This window comes from Staurois parvus, unplaced genomic scaffold (assembly GCF_062004578.1).
Source record: "Staurois parvus isolate SC_StPar_1 unplaced genomic scaffold, SC_StPar_1.0 ptg003575l, whole genome shotgun sequence".
In the NCBI taxonomy this organism is placed as follows: Eukaryota; Metazoa; Chordata; class Amphibia; order Anura; family Ranidae; genus Staurois; species Staurois parvus.
In genome coordinates this window covers 19650-38569 of record NW_028321371.1, presented here as the reverse complement: position 1 = coordinate 38569, position 18920 = coordinate 19650, and the positions used below count along the sequence as shown (strand labels likewise).

The following is an 18920-nucleotide window of genomic DNA, read 5'->3' as shown; positions in this document are numbered from 1 at the left end:
CCTCTCTCCCCGGACCCCGCGTTCACTACATCCTCTCTCCCCGGACCCCGCGTTCACTACATCTTCTCTCCCCGGACCCCGCGTTCACTACATCCGCTCTCCCCGGAGCCCGCGTTCACTACATCCGCTCTCCCCGGACCCCGCGTTCACTATATCCTCTCTCCCCGGACCCCGCGTTCACTATATCCTCTCTCCCCGGACCCCGCGTTCACTATATCTTCTCTCCCCGGACCCCGCGTTCACTATATCTTCTCTCCCCGGACCCCGCGTTCACTATATCTTCTCTCCCCGGACCCCGCGTTCACTATATCTTCTCTCCCCGGACCCCGCGTTCACTATATCCGCTCTCCCCGGACCCCGCGTTCACTATATCCGCTCTCCCCGGACCCCGCGTTCACTATATCCGCTCTCCCCCCGGACCCCGCGTTCACTATATCCGCTCTCCCCGGACCCCGCATTCACTATATCCGCTCTCCCCGGACCCCGCATTCACTATATCCGCTCTCCCCGGACCCCGCATTCACTATATCCGCTCTCCCCGGACCCCGCGTTCACTGCATCCGCTCTTCCCGGACCCCGCGTTCACTGCATCCGCTCTCCCCGGACCCCGCGTTCACTACATCCGCTCTCCCCGGACCCCGCGTTCACTACATCCGCTCTCCCCGGACCCCGCGTTCACTACATCCGCTCTCCCCGGACCCCGCGTTCACTACATCCGCTCTCCCCGGACCCCGCGTTCACTACATCCGCTCTCCCCGGACCCCGCGTTCACTACATCCGCTCTCCCCGGACCCCGCGTTCACTACATCCGCTCTCCCCGGACCCCGCGTTCACTACATCCGCTCTCCCCGGACCCCGCGTTCACTACATCCGCTCTCCCCGGACCCCGCGTTCACTACATCCTCTCTCCCCGGACCCCGCGTTCACTACATCCGCTCTCCCCGGACCCCGCGTTCACTACATCCTCTCTCCCCGGACCCCGCGTTCACTACATCCTCTCTCCCCGGACCCCGCGTTCACTACATCCTCTCTCCCCGGACCCCGCGTTCACTACATCCTCTCTCCCCGGACCCCGCGTTCACTACATCCTCTCTCCCCGGACCCCGCGTTCACTACATCCTCTCTCCCCGGACCCCGCGTTCACTACATCTTCTCTCCCCGGACCCCGCGTTCACTATATCCGCTCTCCCCGGACCCCGCGTTCACTATATCCGCTCTCCCCGGACCCCGCGTTCACTATATCCTCTCTCCCCGGACCCCGCGTTCACTATATCTTCTCTCCCCGGACCCCGCGTTCACTATATCTTCTCTCCCCGGACCCCGCGTTCACTATATCTTCTCTCCCCGGACCCCGCGTTCACTATATCTTCTCTCCCCGGACCCCGCGTTCACTATATCTTCTCTCCCCGGACCCCGCGTTCACTATATCTTCTCTCCCCGGACCCCGCGTTCACTATATCTTCTCTCCCCGGACCCCGCGTTCACTATATCCGCTCTCCCCAGACCCCGCATTCACTATATCCGCTCTCCCCGGACCCCGCATTCACTATATCCGCTCTCCCCGGACCCCGCATTCACTATATCCGCTCTTCCCGGACCCCGCATTCACCGTATCCGCTCTCCCCGGACCCCGCATTCACCATATCCGCTCTCCCCGGACCCCGCATTCGCTATATCCGCTCTCCCCGGACCCCGCATTCGCTATATCCGCTCTCCCCGGACCCCGCATTCACCATATCCGCTCTCCCCGGACCCCGCATTCGCTATATCCGCTCTCCCCGGACCCCGCATTCGCTATATCCGCTCTCCCCGGACCCCACATTCACTATATCCGCTCTCCCCGGACCCCGCATTCACTATATCTGCTCTCCCCGGAACCAATATGTCAATCAGGAAATCTGACTTCACTGGCTGCCTGCTTGTACTGGGAAAAGAGCCAGAGAGAGCCAAGCATGGAGATCTTCAGAAGGCGGTGATCGGTGGCCCAACATATCGTCCCATGACAGGATTACTGCACACAAACAAGAGCTTGTTTCCGCAATGTGAGGGAAGAAATGGAGGAAACATGAGTAACGTGAGCGTTCACAAACCCCCACTGGCTTCATGTCACTAGATTGTGTAATCCTTCGGATCCTCATTCTTCTCTGTGCCGCCCCATGCAAGGGAACTCCGCTCCAAACACCACATTCCACCATGAACCATAGAGGGAGTTGTGTGATTGGATTTAATGCTTGGCAGAGGAGCTGACAATCCGACTTTCTGATCCCCATTCTTCTCTGTGCCGCCCACAGCCATCTGATAACCCCATTATAGAGGAGACTCACCTGAAATCTGCATTCAGTCATAAACCTTCAGGACAGTTACGTGAGTTGTGTGGCCCCCGCATTCACTATATCCGCTCTCCCCGGACCCCGCATTCGCTATATCCGCTCTCCCCCCGGACCCCGCATTCACTATATCCGCTCTCCCCGGACCCCGCATTCACTATATCCGCTCTCCCCGGACCCTGCATTCACTATATCCGCTCTCCCCGGACCCCGCGTTCACTGCATCCGCTCTCCCCGGACCCCGCGTTCACTGCATCCGCTCTCCCCGGACCCCGCGTTCACTACATCCGCTCTCCCCGGACCCCGCGTTCACTACATCCGCTCTCCCCGGACCCCGCGTTCACTACATCCGCTCTCCCCGGACCCCGCGTTCACTACATCCGCTCTCCCCGGACCCCGCGTTCACTACATCCGCTCTCCCCGGACCCCGCGTTCACTACATCCTCTCTCCCCGGACCCCGCGTTCACTACATCCTCTCTCCCCGGACCCCGCGTTCACTACATCCTCTCTCCCCGGACCCCGCGTTCACTACATCCTCTCTCCCCGGACCCCGCGTTCACTACATCTTCTCTCCCCGGACCCCGCGTTCACTACATCCGCTCTCCCCGGACCCCGCGTTCACTATATCCGCTCTCCCCGGACCCCGCGTTCACTATATCCTCTCTCCCCGGACCCCGCGTTCACTATATCCTCTCTCCCCGGACCCCGCGTTCACTATATCTTCTCTCCCCGGACCCCGCGTTCACTATATCTTCTCTCCCCGGACCCCGCGTTCACTATATCTTCTCTCCCCGGACCCCGCGTTCACTATATCTTCTCTCCCCGGACCCCGCGTTCACTATATCCGCTCTCCCCGGACCCCGCGTTCACTATATCCGCTCTCCCCGGACCCCGCGTTCACTATATCCGCTCTCCCCCCGGACCCCGCGTTCACTATATCCGCTCTCCCCGGACCCCGCATTCACTATATCCGCTCTCCCCGGACCCCGCATTCACTATATCCGCTCTCCCCGGACCCCGCATTCACTATATCCGCTCTCCCCGGACCCCGCGTTCACTGCATCCGCTCTCCCCGGACCCCGCGTTCACTGCATCCGCTCTTCCCGGACCCCGCGTTCACTACATCCGCTCTCCCCGGACCCCGCGTTCACTACATCCGCTCTCCCCGGACCCCGCGTTCACTACATCCGCTCTCCCCGGACCCCGCGTTCACTACATCCGCTCTCCCCGGACCCCGCGTTCACTACATCCGCTCTCCCCGGACCCCGCGTTCACTACATCCGCTCTCCCCGGACCCCGCGTTCACTACATCCGCTCTCCCCGGACCCCGCGTTCACTACATCCGCTCTCCCCGGACCCCGCGTTCACTACATCCGCTCTCCCCGGACCCCGCGTTCACTACATCCTCTCTCCCCGGACCCCGCGTTCACTACATCCGCTCTCCCCGGACCCCGCGTTCACTACATCCGCTCTCCCCGGACCCCGCGTTCACTACATCCGCTCTCCCCGGACCCCGCGTTCACTACATCCGCTCTCCCCGGACCCCGCGTTCACTACATCCGCTCTCCCCGGACCCCGCGTTCACTACATCCGCTCTCCCCGGACCCCGCGTTCACTACATCCTCTCTCCCCGGACCCCGCGTTCACTACATCCTCTCTCCCCGGACCCCGCGTTCACTACATCCTCTCTCCCCGGACCCCGCGTTCACTACATCCTCTCTCCCCGGACCCCGCGTTCACTACATCCTCTCTCCCCGGACCCCGCGTTCACTACATCCTCTCTCCCCGGACCCCGCGTTCACTACATCCTCTCTCCCCGGACCCCGCGTTCACTACATCCTCTCTCCCCGGACCCCGCGTTCACTACATCCTCTCTCCCCGGACCCCGCGTTCACTACATCCTCTCTCCCCGGACCCCGCGTTCACTACATCCTCTCTCCCCGGACCCCGCGTTCACTACATCTTCTCTCCCCGGACCCCGCGTTCACTACATCTTCTCTCCCCGGACCCCGCGTTCACTACATCTTCTCTCCCCGGACCCCGCGTTCACTATATCTTCTCTCCCCGGACCCCGCGTTCACTATATCTTCTCTCCCCGGACCCCGCGTTCACTATATCCTCTCTCCCCGGACCCCGCGTTCACTATATCCGCTCTCCCCGGACCCCGCGTTCACTATATCCGCTCTCCCCGGACCCCGCGTTCACTATATCCGCTCTCCCCGGACCCCGCGTTCACTATATCCTCTCTCCCCGGACCCCGCGTTCACTATATCCTCTCTCCCCGGACCCCGCGTTCACTATATCTTCTCTCCCCGGACCCCGCGTTCACTATATCTTCTCTCCCCGGACCCCGCGTTCACTATATCCTCTCTCCCCGGACCCCGCGTTCACTATATCCGCTCTCCCCGGACCCCGCGTTCACTATATCCGCTCTCCCCGGACCCCACGTTCACTATATCCGCTCCCCCGGACCCCGCATTCACTATATCCGCTCCCCCGGACCCCGCATTCACTATATCCGCTCTCCCCGGACCCCGCATTCACTATATCTGCTCTCCCCGGACCCCGCGTTCACTATATCTTCTCTCCCCGGACCCCGCATTCACTATATCCGCTCTCCCCGGACCCCGCGTTCACTATATCCGCTCTCCCCGGACCCCGCATTCACTATATCCGCTCTCCCCGGACCCCGCATTCACTATATCCGCTCTCCCCGGACCCCGCATTCACTATATCTGCTCTCCCCGGACCCCACATTCACTATATCTGCTCTCCCCGGACCCCACGTTCACTATATCCGCTCTCCCCGGACCCCGCATTCACTATATCCGCTCTCCCCGGACCCACATTCACTATATCCGCTCTCCCCGGACCCCGCATTCACTATATCTGGTCTCCCACAGTACACAAAACATGGAAATGCAATTATTTTAGTAAATATAAACTGCTAAATCCTTTTTTTCACAAGCACTAAAGAGCAGTCTTGTGACTTCTATCAGAGTCCAGCAGAGCACAGGTTAAAGCTTGTAGGAGTTTTAATTTTGCTCTAGGGGGATGCAGTAACCCTGACCTCTGTCTGGACAGTGCTGATTGGCCCTGTGCTGATCACATGTACCCTCCCAAAGGAAAAAAAAAAAACCCTCTAACAATAAACTGAGCATGTGCAGAGTGCCTCCTAGAGCTCTGTACTACCAGCAGATGGATTGGGGACAGTAGAAGGGGAGGATCAGAGAAGACAGGATCAAACAGCCTTTTTACACAATGCAGAGGATTAACCCCTTAGGTTCCACAGTGAGTATAGCCAGCATGCTTTCCTGCATCTACAGACTGACCTTACTGTTGGGGGTTCAGTGACACAGACGCTCCAACACTTCCCTACTCCATCCAAAATAGAATTCCTGACATGTAACAATATATAATAGAATGTACAGCAACAGTAACTTTTTATTTTTTTTATTTAGCTCCTTTTTTTTGGGTAATTTTGGATCCAGTGCATTTTGAATACAGAAAACCATGCACTGGAATGCATGCAGTGTGAACCAGCCCTCAAAAAGGATACATTTCCTCAGTCTCCCCTCCCCCAGTGATCAGACTGTACATTGTAACCTTGTAGAAGGAGAAGGAAGCATTTCCTCAGTCTCCTCCGCCAGTGATCAGACTGTGCATTGTAATTTTGTAGAAGGAGGAGGAGTCATTTCCTCAGTCTCCTCCCCCAGTGATCAGACTGTACATTGTAACCTTGTAGGAGGAGGAGTCATTTCCTCAGTCTCCTCCCCCAGTGATCAGACTGTGCATTGTAATTTTGTAGAAGGAGGAGGAGTCATTTCCTCAGTCTCCTCCCCCAGTGATCAGACTGTAAACTGCAACTTTGTAGAAGGAGGAAAAAGCATTTCCTCAGTCTCCTCCCCCAGTGATCAGACTGTACATTGTAACCTTGTAGAAGGAAGAGGAGTCATTTCCTCAGTCTCCCCTCCCCCAGTGATCAGACTGTACATTGTAACCTTGTAGAAGGAGTCATTTCCTCAGTCTCCCCTCCCCCAGTGATCAGACTGTACATTGTAACCTTGAAGCAAGTCATATGGTGATCAGATGCACAAGGGGCTGATCTGTGTCAGACATTTGTGAACACATCCAAGAACATCACAGGCACCAGGATTGTGTCATCTCAGAGCTGGCATGTCAGTCCAGGAAGTGATCAAAATGCCTGAACAAAGATGGCGCTGTCCTTTAGGAGAGCAAAGCAGCGGGGGGGTCATGTGATCTCGGTGAAGAGTTACATTGACGCATTACTGAGCACGCTGCACTTGGCATCAGAGTGGTCCTACGATAGGCCCACTTTAGGGTGGAGGTGGCGGGGTCCATCCTCGGTGTCATGGGTGTCGGTGTCAGTGCTGGTCGGGATCAGGTGACACCAATGAATCATTCATAGGATGGAAGGAGCAGAGCCATGACTACGGCCAGAGAATGAAATGGAGTCATAAAAAATTCAGGAGAATGTTTAGTAGTCAATAAAAGGCTTTCATCCCCGGCATTGGTGTCACCGGGGCGCTGCCGGCGGGTAGTCATCAAAGAGGACCTGTCATGTGACTGTGTGAGGCTTCCCTTCAGAGATAGGCTGACTCCTAGGTGCTGGGCTAGCAAGAGAGAACCGAGACATGTAGAGAGGAAGACCCCCCCCTCCCCCCACCACCATAGATCCCCAGAGGGGGAACCCGCAGCAACAAAAACCCCGGGGACATGTAGAGAGGAAGACACCCTTCCCCCACCACCATAGATCCCCCAGAGAGAAGACACACAGCAACAAAAACCCCGGGGACATGTAGAGAGGAAGAACCCCACTTCCCCCCACCACCATAGATCCCCAGAGGGGGGACCCGCAGCAACAAAAACCCTGGGGACATGTAGGGAGGAAGACCCCACCACCATAGATCCCCCAGAGGGGGGACCCCGCAGCAACAAAAACCCTGGGGACATGTAGAGAGGAAGACCCCACCACCATAGATCCCCCAGAGGGGGGCCCCGCAGCAACAAAAACCCTGGGGACATGTAGAGAGGAAGACCCCCCCCATAGATCCCCCAGAGGGGGGACCCCGCAGCAACAAAAACCCTGGGGACATGTAGAGAGGAAGACCCCACCACCATAGATCCCCCTGAGGGGGGCATGCAGCAACAAAAACCCTGGGGACATGTAGAGAGGAAGACCCCCCCCCATAGATCCCCCTGAGGGGGGCATGCAGCAACAAAAACCCTGGGGCTATGTAGAGAGGAAGACCCCCCCATAGATCCCCCTGAGGGGGGCATGCAGCAACAAAAACCCCGGGGACATGTAGAGAGGAAGACCCCCCCCCCCATAGATCCCCCTGAGGGGGGCATGCAGCAACAAAAACCCCGGGACATGTAGAGAGGAAGACCCCCCCCCCCCATAGATCCCCCTGAGGGGGGCATGCAGCAACAAAAACCCCGGGACATGTAGAGAGGAAGACCCCCTTTCCCCCACCACCACCATAGATCCCCAGAGGGGGGACCCACAGCAATAAAATAAGAGAATAGAAAATAGAATAAATATAGCCGTCTTCTGAAATTCAAATTTTGAAAACAGAATAAAAACAGAATAGAAAAGAAAAAATAGATTCGGTTTGAAAAGAATAAAATAAAATATACCCGATCTTCAGAAATTACAATTTTGAAAATGAAAGAATAGAACAGAACATAAAATAATAGAATAAAAAAAGACACAAACTGATGAAAACGGACATAGACGGGTGTAAATGGATCTAAACGGATGTCAACTGATGAAAAACGGATGTAAATGGATCTAAACGGATGTCAACTGATGAAAATGGATCTAAACGGATGAAAACGGACAAACAGATGTAAATGGATCTAAATGGATGTCAACTGATGAAAAACGGATGTAAATGGATCTAAACGGATGTCAACTGATGAAAAACGGATGTAAATGGATCTAAACGGATGAAACCAGACATAAACAGATGTAAATGGATCTAATTGGATGTCAAATGATGAAAAACGGACGTAAACGGATCTAAACAGATGTCAACTGATGTAAAATGTTTTAAATGGATCTAAACTAAAGAAAACGGACATAAACAGATGTAAATGGATCTAAACGGATGTCAACTGATGAAAAATGGATGTAAATGGATCTAAACGGATGAAACCAGACATAAACAGATGTAGATGGATCTAAATGGATGTCAACTGATGAAAAACAGATGTAAATGGATCTAAACGGATGTCAACTGATGAAAAACGGATGTAAATGGATCTAAACGGATGAAAACGGACAAACGGATATAAATGGATCTAAACAGATGTCAGCTGATGTAAAATGTTTTAAATGGATCTAAACGGATGCAAATGGGCATAAACAGATGTAAATGAGTCTAAACTGATGTCATCTGATGAAAAATGGATGTAAATGGATGAAAACGGACATAAACAGATGTAAATGGATCTAAACAGATGTCAAATGATGAAAAACGGATGTAAATGGATCTAAACGGATGAAAAAAAAGGAATACCCATGTGAAAGGAACCTTTAGGCATCTAGATGTGGTGAAGACGACTTTGTGAAGTTCAAACCGCGGATCAGAATGGGGAAGAAAGAGGATTTAGTGCTCGGTCACCTGATTTGGGAATTGAAATCGCATCTAACGAACGTGAATGTCCGCGTCTTAACACGTGCAAAATTTAAAGTCGTTCCTGCGTGACTTTTTCTGCGGTTTGGTTGCGATTTCACATACATATCATGAAAATCGCAAGAAATCGTTGAAAATTTTCAGAAGTAGCAATAAAGTTTTCAGAAATCGCATGATTTTGAACCGCAGCGGTGTGACCGGGGACTCTGCTGGTGCCAGACGGGAACAAAATTGTTTGCTGCTTATAAAGTGTGAGTTGGAGTTTGTCTTCAGTTTGTTAGTGTATCTAAATCTGCTAGTCCATCTAACACTCCCCTCCCCCCCCCCAGACTGACAATACCGCCCCCTGTGTTCCTTGGATGCTCCGTATTGCAGAAGGTTTCGGTTATCCAATGAGGATGGAGCTGAGCCGTGTCCATAGGCCGGGGGGGGGCGGATCCCGCCACTGCTCCCCTTTACATGCGATGTAGGTGATAAATGCGACTATTCCTCATCATTTCCTGTTCTGCAGCTCCTGCGATGATGGAGGCGCCCTCGCCAGGCCAGGAAGTTGCCACAGAAGACAAGGAGCCCGGCCCCCCCGTACTCCACAAGGTGCGTGCGATCATTGCAAAAGTGTGTGTGGGGGGGGGGTGTACTAAAACCGCAGGGTGCAGAATCTGGTGCAGCCGTGCATGGGAGCCAATCAGCTTCCAGCTTTTACACCCCGGTCGCATCCATCCTGACTTTGAAATCGTGCGACTTCGCTGTAAGTTGCACGATTTCAAAGTCCGGATGTTTTATTGCGATTCGAGGTGCGATGTGCAAGACGTCTGACGCAAGTCACACCAAAGGTAGTGCATGAGCTCCTGCAGGAATCAGTGCGGCTCCGACCGAGTCATTGCGGATGATAGGGTGCGATTTGCAAATCGCATGCCCAGTTGCACCCGGGGTGTGATACATTGTAGCACGGCTCTGTATAGTAGAGCCCAGGGGCGGACTGACAACTCATGGGGCCCCCGGGCAATAGGGGATCATGGGGCCCACACCCAAAAAAGCCTATAAAAGGTACCAGGGGCATCTCATGGGGCCCCCTACTGACCCCAGGCCCTCGGACAGTGCCAGAGTTTCCAAATGGTCAGTCCACCCCTGCTGGTGATACATTGTGGCACGGCTCTGTATAGCAGATACAATGTAACAATGTCTCTGTACAGTCTGTCTGGTGATACATTGTAGTGCAGCCCTTGTCCCTGCCAGGAATGTTTTCTCTCTCCCTCCCCCCTTCTCTCACTCACCCCTCTCTTCTTCCCCCCCCCTCCTCTCTCTTCTTCCCCCCTCTCTCTGTTCTCCCCCCCCTCTCTCCCCTCCCCCCCCTCTCTCTCTTCTTCCCCCCTCCTCTCCCCCCCCTCTCTCTCTTCTTCCCCCCTCCTCTCTCTCTTCTTCCCCCCTCCTCTCCCCCCCCTCTCTCTCTTCTTCCCCCCCCCCCTCCCTCTTCTTCCCCCCCCCCCTCCCTCTTCTTTCCCCCCCCCCCCTCCCTCTTCTCCCCCCCCCCCCTCCCTCTTCTCCCCCCCCTCCCTCTTCTCCCCCCCTCCCCTTCTCTCCCCCCCCTTCCCTCTTCTCCCCCCCTCCCCTCTTCTCTCCCCCCCCCCTCCCCCCCCCTCTCCTCTCCCCCCCCCCCTCCTCTCTCCCCCCCCCTCCTCTCCCCCCCCCTCCTCTCTCCCCCCCCTCCCCCCCTCTCCCCTCTCCCCCCCTCTCCCCTCTCCCCCCCTCTCCCCTCTCCCCCCCTCTCCCCTCTCTCTCCCCCCCCCTCTCTCCTCTCTCTCCCCCCCTCTCTCTCTCTTCCAAGCCGCCGAGTCTCATCGCTCAGCCCGGTCGGTGGCGGTTGGATCCCGGCTGCCCGTCGCCCTCCGATGGACACTCAGGCACAGCACAGGCCCGGATTTCCCCATTGGCCGCCCTCCATCTCCCATTCTACCATTGTCTTTGCACCTGAATGGATGATTCCATTCCTGCGGTGGGGGGGGGGGGAGGAGGACGGCGGTTGGATTTCCAGCGCCGCCGTTTACCTCGCCCAGCGGGGCGTCTAATTTTCCATTCAAGACCGCCGAGGCAGAAAAGTGGGCTTAGCGACCGGTGACTTGGGGGGGGCGGCTTTATTAGGAAAGGGGAGGGGCTTGGCTTCCCCGGACCCCCCTACGGAGCGGAGATCCAGCCGCCTGCAGTCTGAATTGGGACAATGTGATGGGAAAGGCTGACAGCCATCGGGAGCCACGAATCGCAGCAGGCTGGCATGACGGAGCGGGCGCGGTGAGGGGGGGTCAGGCGCGGACGGGCCCCCGGTCACAGAGACGGATTAAGGGTCTTCGCGGTGGGTCCACCCCCCCAAAGGAGGAGCCATGGAACCTGGCGGGGGCTAACGGCATCTCCTACCCGCCCGACTGACCCGGCGGCAGCATGGTGGTGAGTACCGGAGAGTATCGGCGGCGCCCAGTAGGTGGGGCACGCGCGGCCACAGCGGCAGGTGCCTTTGTTAGGAGCGCCGAGTGCCAGAGGGGCGATTTGGGGTTTTTTTTTTAATTGGCCGCCATCAAAAAAAAAAAAAAAAGACATTTAATTAAAAAAAATTCACCAATTAAAAAAAAAAAAAAAAAAAAATCAACGAATAATTCGCAATCCTCGCATCGATGACAATTGCGAATTATTCGTGGATTTTTTTTTTTTTTGGCCGCCATAAAAAAAGACATTTTAAAAAAAAAAATTCACGAATTAAAAAAAAAATACGAATAATGCGCAATCGTCGCATCGATGACAATTGCGAATTATTCGTGGATTTATTTTTTTGGCCGCCATAAAAAAAGACATTAAAAAAAAAAATACGAATAATTCGCAATTGTCATCGATGACGATTGCAAATTGTTCGTGGATTTTTTTTTTTTCGGCCGCCATAAAAAAAGACATTTAAAAACAAAAATTCACGAATTAAAAAAAAAAATACGAATAATTCGCAATTGTCATCGATGACGATTGCGAATTGTTCGTGGATTTATTTTTTTTTTCGGCCGCCATAAAAAAAAGACATTTAATTAAAAAAAAATTCACGAATTAAAAAAAAAATCCACGAATAATTCGCAATCGTCATCGATGCGATGATTGCGAATTATTCGTATTTTTTTTTTTTTTTAATTCGTGAATTTTTTTTTCTTTAAATGTCTTTTTATGGCGGCGGAAAAAAAAAATCCACGAATAATTCGCAATCGTCATCGATGCGATGATTGCGAATTATTCGTATTTTTTTTTTTTAATTCGTGAATTTTTTTTTCTTTAAATGTCTTTTTATGGCGGCGGAAAAAAAATCCACAAATAATTCGCAATCGTCATCGATGACGATTGCGAATTATTCGTATTTTTTTTTTTTTTAATTCGTGAATTTTTTTTTCTTTAAATGTCTTTTTATGGCGGCGGAAAAAAAAATCCACGAATAATTCGCAATCGTCATCAATGATGATTGCAAATTATTTTTTTTTTTTTTAATTCGTGAATTTTTTTTTCTTTAAATGTCTTTTTTTTATGGCGGGCGAAAAAAAAATCCACAAATAATTCGCAATCGTCATCGATGACGATTGCGAATTATTCTTATTTTTTTTTTTTAATTCGTGAATTTTTTTTTTCTTTAAATGTCTTTTTTTATGGCGGCGGAAAAAAAAAATCCACGAATAATTCGCAATCGTCATCGATGTGCTGATTGCGAATTATTCGTGGGTATTTTTTTTTTAAATTTGTGAATTTTTTTAATTTAAATATCTTTTTTTTTTTATGGCGGGCGAAAAAAAAATCCACAAATAATTCGCAATCGTCATCGATGCGACGATTGCGAATTGTTCGTGGATTTTTTTTTTTTTTTTATTTAATTAAATGTCTTTTTTTTTTTTTTTTCTTCCAGCAACAGGCGGTGGGGGCGCCTATTGTGCTGGCGGATGAAAGAAACCGTCGATGGCATGAGAGGGGCCGGGGGGGGGGGGGGGCGGAGGGGTTCAAGGGGTTAAGTTGCAAGGGGGTCACGTGCATGGCCGAGTTGTCTCGAGGAACGATCTGCGGACTCTGGTTTGGGTGGCGAGACGGTCTGCAGGAGCCTCCGGAGATGGGAATGGCTGCCGGAGGAACGCTCTGCAGATCGCAGCTAACAGGTGCTATTGGGGAGCGCTTTTTGTCTGACGGGAGCGACGCTCTGCATGCAGATCATGCCTGGAGGATTGCGATCTGCACTCGGTTGTCTGGAGACAGAGGGCTGGCAGTGGCGGCACACTGAAATATGTCACCGCAAGAGCACGCCGATTAATTAAAAAAAAAAAAAAAAAAATTGGACCTATGAGAAAAAAAAAAAAAGTTTGAAGGCGGAAAATTCCCAAGCCGTAAATTGTAAGCTCTTGTGACGCAGAATTCCACGTCTGTTAACATCAGAGATGACATTTCTTTCTAGAGGCGCCGCGCCAACACCGGCATTGTTTACAAATGTGTTTTTCTTCTTTTTTTTTTTTTTTTTTTCTTTTTTTTTTTTGCGAAATATGATTTATTTTCAAAATATTCAGTTTATTGTTAAAATATTATTTTATTTTTAGAATATATTTTTTATTGTCAAAATATTTTATTTTCAAAATATTATTTTTTATTCAAAATATTATTTTATTTATTTTAAAATGTTTGTGTTTATTGTATGTGTGTACATATGTGTATATATATATATATGTGTATATATGTGTGTATATATATATATATATATATATATATATATATATATATATATATATATATATATAATTTTTTTTTTTGTTTCGACAAATATTTTTTAAATAAAATATTTTGACAAATTTTTTTATTTTAAAATATTTTATTACAATATTTTTTAATTATGATTTTTTTTTTTGTCAAAATATTTTTCTATTTTTTAAATAAAATATTTTGACTAACAATTTTTTAATTTATTTTCTAATACTTTTTTATTGTCAAAATATTTTTCTTTTTAAAATATATATATATAATTTTTTTTTTTGTTATTTCGACAAATATTTTTTAAATAAAATATTTTGACAAAAAAAATTTTATTTTAAAATATTTTATTACAATAATTTTTTATTATGAATTTTTTTTGTCAAAATATTTTTCTATTTTAAAAATAAAATATTTTGACTAACAATTTTTTAATTTATTTTATACTTTTTTTTTTTATTGTCAAAATATTTTTCTTTTTAAAATATTTTATTTTAGTGTCAAAATATTATTTTGTCAAAATATTTGGTATCTTGTTGTCAAATTATTATTTTGTTTATTTTAAAATATTTTATTTTAAACATTTTTATTTTAAAAATAATATTTTGTCAAAATACTTTTCTTTTCAGAATATTATTTAATTTTACTGTCGGAATGGGTGGGTGTGCTATCGCCTGCATTTAATGCGTTTTGGGGTCATAATGAGCGCAGTGCAACTCCGGACCCGCAACATTTTAATTTTTTTAGATGGTTCTCAACTTGTGACGCATGCGCATTGTTGTGCGTCGAGGTGCCATTCAGGAGTAGCACCGCTTTATTTTCCTGCGTCGCTGTGCGTTGCAGCAAGAGGTGCATTTTACCGCGTATAAGGCCCCGTTCACACTATGATGCCCGATTGCAGGCGCCGCGTTTATATGCATTTTGTGTGCGTTTTCATGATACACACAGCAGGCCTGTTAATGTCCAAGAAATGCGCCAAAGTAGCTCATGCTGCGTTTTTTTTTTTAACTGTGCAGTTTGATGCATTTGTCGCTCATTTTTCCACATGGGAACAAAAACACAAACGTCTGCTTTTTTTTTTTTTTTTTAGATGGTTCTCAACTTGTGACGCATGCGCATTGTTGTGCGTTGAGTTCCATTCAGAAGGAGTAGCACCGCGCTTATTTTCCTGCGTCGCTGTGCGTTGCAGTAAGAGGTGCGTTTTACTGCATATCACCGCTAGGTTCTGAATGGCTGTAAAGCCCCATTCACACGATGATGCCCGATCGCAGGCGCCGCATTTATATGCATTTTGTGTACGTTTTCATGTGACACACGGCAGGCCTATTCATTTCCAAGAAATGCGCCAAAGTAGCTAATGCTGCGGGTTTTTTTACCGCGTTTTGGGATCATAATGAGCGCAGTGCAACACCGGCCTTAAAGGACCCGCAATATTTTTTTTTTATATGGTTCTCAACTTGTGACGCATGCGCATTGTTGTGCGTTGAGGTGCATTCAGAAGGAGTAGCACCGCATTTATTTTCCTGCGTCGCTGTGTAAGAGGTGCGTTTTACCGCGTATAAGGCCCCATTCACACTATGATGCCCGATCGCAGGCGCCAAGTTTATATGCATTTTGTGTGCGTTTGCATGCGGCACACTTACGGCAGCCTGTTCATTTCCAAGAAATGCACCAAAGTAGCTCATGCTGCGTTTGTTTAACCGCGCAGTTTAATGCATTTGTCGCTCATTTTTCCACATGGGGGGGGAACACAAGCGTCTGCTTTTTTTTTTTTTTTTTTTTTTTTAGATGGTTCTCAACTTGTGACGCATTCGCAGACGCCGTGTTTATATGCATTTTGTGTGCGTTTTCATGCTACACACTTACGGCAGGCCCGTTCATGTCCAAGAAATGCGCCAAAGTAGCTCATGCTGCGTTTTTTTTTACCCACGTTTGATGCATTTGTCGCTCATGTTTCCACATGGGGGGGAAAAAAACACATGCGTCTGTTTGCAGCGTCTGGGGTGTCATTAACAACGAGCGGCACCCCAAAGGATGAATAGCAAAGCAGGCGCAATATCTGAACGCAATTTTTTTGTAAACGCTCGCAAACTCGCATGCACTTTCACGACACACCGCGGTGTTTGTACAAAATCACTAATGAAAAGGGAAATCTACAGTATGCAGGTCGGGGCCCCATGCGTGTGCATGGAGCTGCGTTTTTTGCAGCGTTTGGCAGGTACCTATTAAGTGCGGTGACGTCATTCGCGTTGCATGTTTTCAATGCGTTTTTTGAGGTTGGGATTCGGATTGAACCTGTTTGGACCTCGCGTGGCGGCAGGAAGCGTGCGATTATTTTATTTTATTTTTTTTACTGCGATCATCGAGTGATAGAATCGCCCCATTCACATTTTGGAATCGCAGGCGCAATCTCCGTGACCCCGCCCACAATTCCAAACTGCCCGGCAGGCACCACAGTAAAGACTACTTTTTTTTTTTTTTGGTGACAAACTTCACGCGATTTTTATTTCCAAGTTGTGTTGCAATTACGGCAGAATCTGTCGCTCGTCAATCGCAGTGAAATCGCACCACGTTGGGGGGGATTTAGAATGGCAGCCAAACGCAGTGCGATTGTCGAGCGACAGAATCGCGACAAAAATGCACCTTTCGAAATAAAAACTGCAGTTTGTCGGCCAAAAAAGGAAGGTTTTTTTTTTTTGGTGGGGGAGGAGCAACAAATGCGCAAACGGGGTGCCCTACGTGCGAATCGCATGGAAAATCGCCCATGCAAAATCTTGAGGCGGGAACGCGAGGTGCAAATTGGCGTCCTGGAAATCATTTCAAAAGAGGTGATTTTATTATCTTTCCGTTCACTGCGACCGTTTCATTTCTTCCGACTTTCCTGGAAGGTGGAACGGGTTTTCCTGCGTGCGATGCACCCCCGGCGGCTGAAGGGAGAACGATTGGGGGGAGATAAAACTACAGCTCAACCGAAGGTTTTATCGCTCCCCCCCCGTCCTTAGGCCCCACGTTAAGCGATTTGGAATCGCGGGCTGAATTGCTGCAATTATGTCCACGGTTCCAAGTCGCAGTAAAATGCACGTTTGGTCGCCATTATCCTTCATGGCGCTCCAAACGTAATGCGATTCTGCCACGGTCATCACGTGACGTTGCCGCAAAATGCACGTTTTAAAAATCGCACTAAACTTGTCTTCCCCCCCCCCCCCCCCCAAAAAAAAAGAAGATAGGTCTGCCTATTGAAGGGAATGGGCTGCCCCTATGCGCCACATGTGCGTTTTCAGAGTCGCAAGTAGGAGCGCTCTTCCCCGCGACGCCACACCGTGGTGGTCCTTGTAGTTGCGTGGCGCGAGGACCAGCCTGCCTATTCCCAATTTGTAAAGTCGCATTCACACCTCGAACACGCAAGTTGGCGAAACGTGCGCAAAAATCGTGGGTTGTTAATGGCGTTTTAAAGTGGCAAAAAACACGCAAATTTGTCACGTGAAAAAAAAAACCGTGCGGTTAAAATCGCATAAAGCTCAACGCTCACTGCAGGAAGGACAGCCCATTGAAATGTAATCGGCTGCCCTATGCATGTGGCGCACAAACACGCACAGACGTGCAAAACTGCTGCGATTTGTGTGCGGGTTCAGCGCAATTTCTGAAGACTTTATTGCGACTTTCAGTTTCTTGTGATTCGCATTGTATTCTATGTCTGTGAAATCGCAATAAACTGCAGGAAAAGTCGCGCAAGAACGACTTTACAAATCGCGCCGCAGCAAATCGCACAGGTTAGGACACAGATATACGTTTTTATTAGATGCGATTTCAGCTAACTTTTTTTTTTTTCACGTGTTGCATTAGGATACAAAGCAAAAAGAATCCCATGCGCTATTTCCTGCAACATATCGCATGGTAGTGCGTTGCAATGTACGTGCGATGCCGCTGCGTCTTCAAAATGAATGGCAATGTGACGCACTGGAAAGGTGTGAATGGGCCTCGAGTCACCGGTCACCGCTGCGATTTGTGTGCGATTTCAGACTTTAGTGCGACTTTCAATTTCTTGTGATTTGCATTATATTCTACGTATGCGACATCGCAATAAACCGCAGAAAAAGTCACGCAAGAACGAGTTTAGCAATCGCGCCGCAGCAAATCGCACAGGTTAAGACACTGAGATTCACATTCGTTAGATGCGATTTCAGGTGATTTTTTTTCCCCACGTGTCGCATTTGGACACAAAGCAAAAAAAAACCCCATGCGCTATTTCCTGCAACATATCGCATGGTAGTGCGTTGTGATGTACGTGCGATGGCGCTGCGTCTTCAAAATGAATGGCAATGCGACGCACTAACTGCAATGAGCTGGAAGGTGTGAATGGGTCTCGAGTCGCACCGCTGCAATTTGTGTGCGATTTCGGACCTTATTGCGACTTTCCATTTCTTGTGATTCGCAGTGCATTCTATGTATGCGACATCGCAATAAACTGCAGAAAAAGTCGCACAAAAACTACTATAGCAATCGCGCTGCAGAATATCGCATGTGTTAAGACACTGAGATTCACGTTGATTAGATGCGATTTCAGGTGCGATTTCTATTCGCAAATCGCACCGGTATGACCGGGCGCTGAATGTCTGGACCACCCCAATTTTAGGTGATTTTTTTTTTTTTTCCCCCACGTGTCGCATTAGGACACAAAGCAAAAAAAACCCATGCGCTATTTCCGGCAACATATCGCATGGTAGTGCGTCGCAATGTACGTGCGATTGTTCTGCATCTTCAAAATGAATGTCAATGCAACGTACTGCCCTGGAAAGGTGTGAATGGGCCTTGAGTCACCGGTCACACCGCTGCGATTTCAGACTTTATTGCGACTTTCAGTTTCTTGTGATTTGCATTATATTCTATGTATGCGACTGCAATAAACCGCAGAAAAAGTCACGCAGGAACGACTTTAGAAATCACGCCGCAGCAAATCGCACAGGTTAAGACACTGAGATTCGTGTTGATTAGATGCGATTTCAGTTCACAAATCGCACCGGTATGACCGGGCGCTGAATGTCTGGACCACCCCAATGCTCCGTTCACACCATCGGGGCGTGCATGCGGTTCTGCCTGTTTCCATGCGTTGGCTGCCCCATGCGTGAGAAATGCTCAAAACAAGTCCCTCCCCCCTAGGTTCACTCCTGTATGGCGCCACCTAGCGTG

The 18920-nt window shown here is 49.8% G+C and overlaps 1 protein-coding gene across 1 annotated transcript in view; it reads left to right on the top strand.

The window, feature by feature from the left end:
* The window catches only part of LOC149427692 (rho GTPase-activating protein 33-like), a gene marked incomplete at its 3' end in the record, with an annotated part of 49895 nt that overhangs the window by 14105 nt on the left and 16870 nt on the right, over positions 1–18920 (top strand). The window contains exon 2 of the mRNA XM_089667769.1: positions 9502–9584. Coding sequence (XP_089523895.1) covers positions 9510–9584 — 75 coding nt within the window. The remainder of the gene's footprint in view (positions 1–9501; positions 9585–18920) is intronic.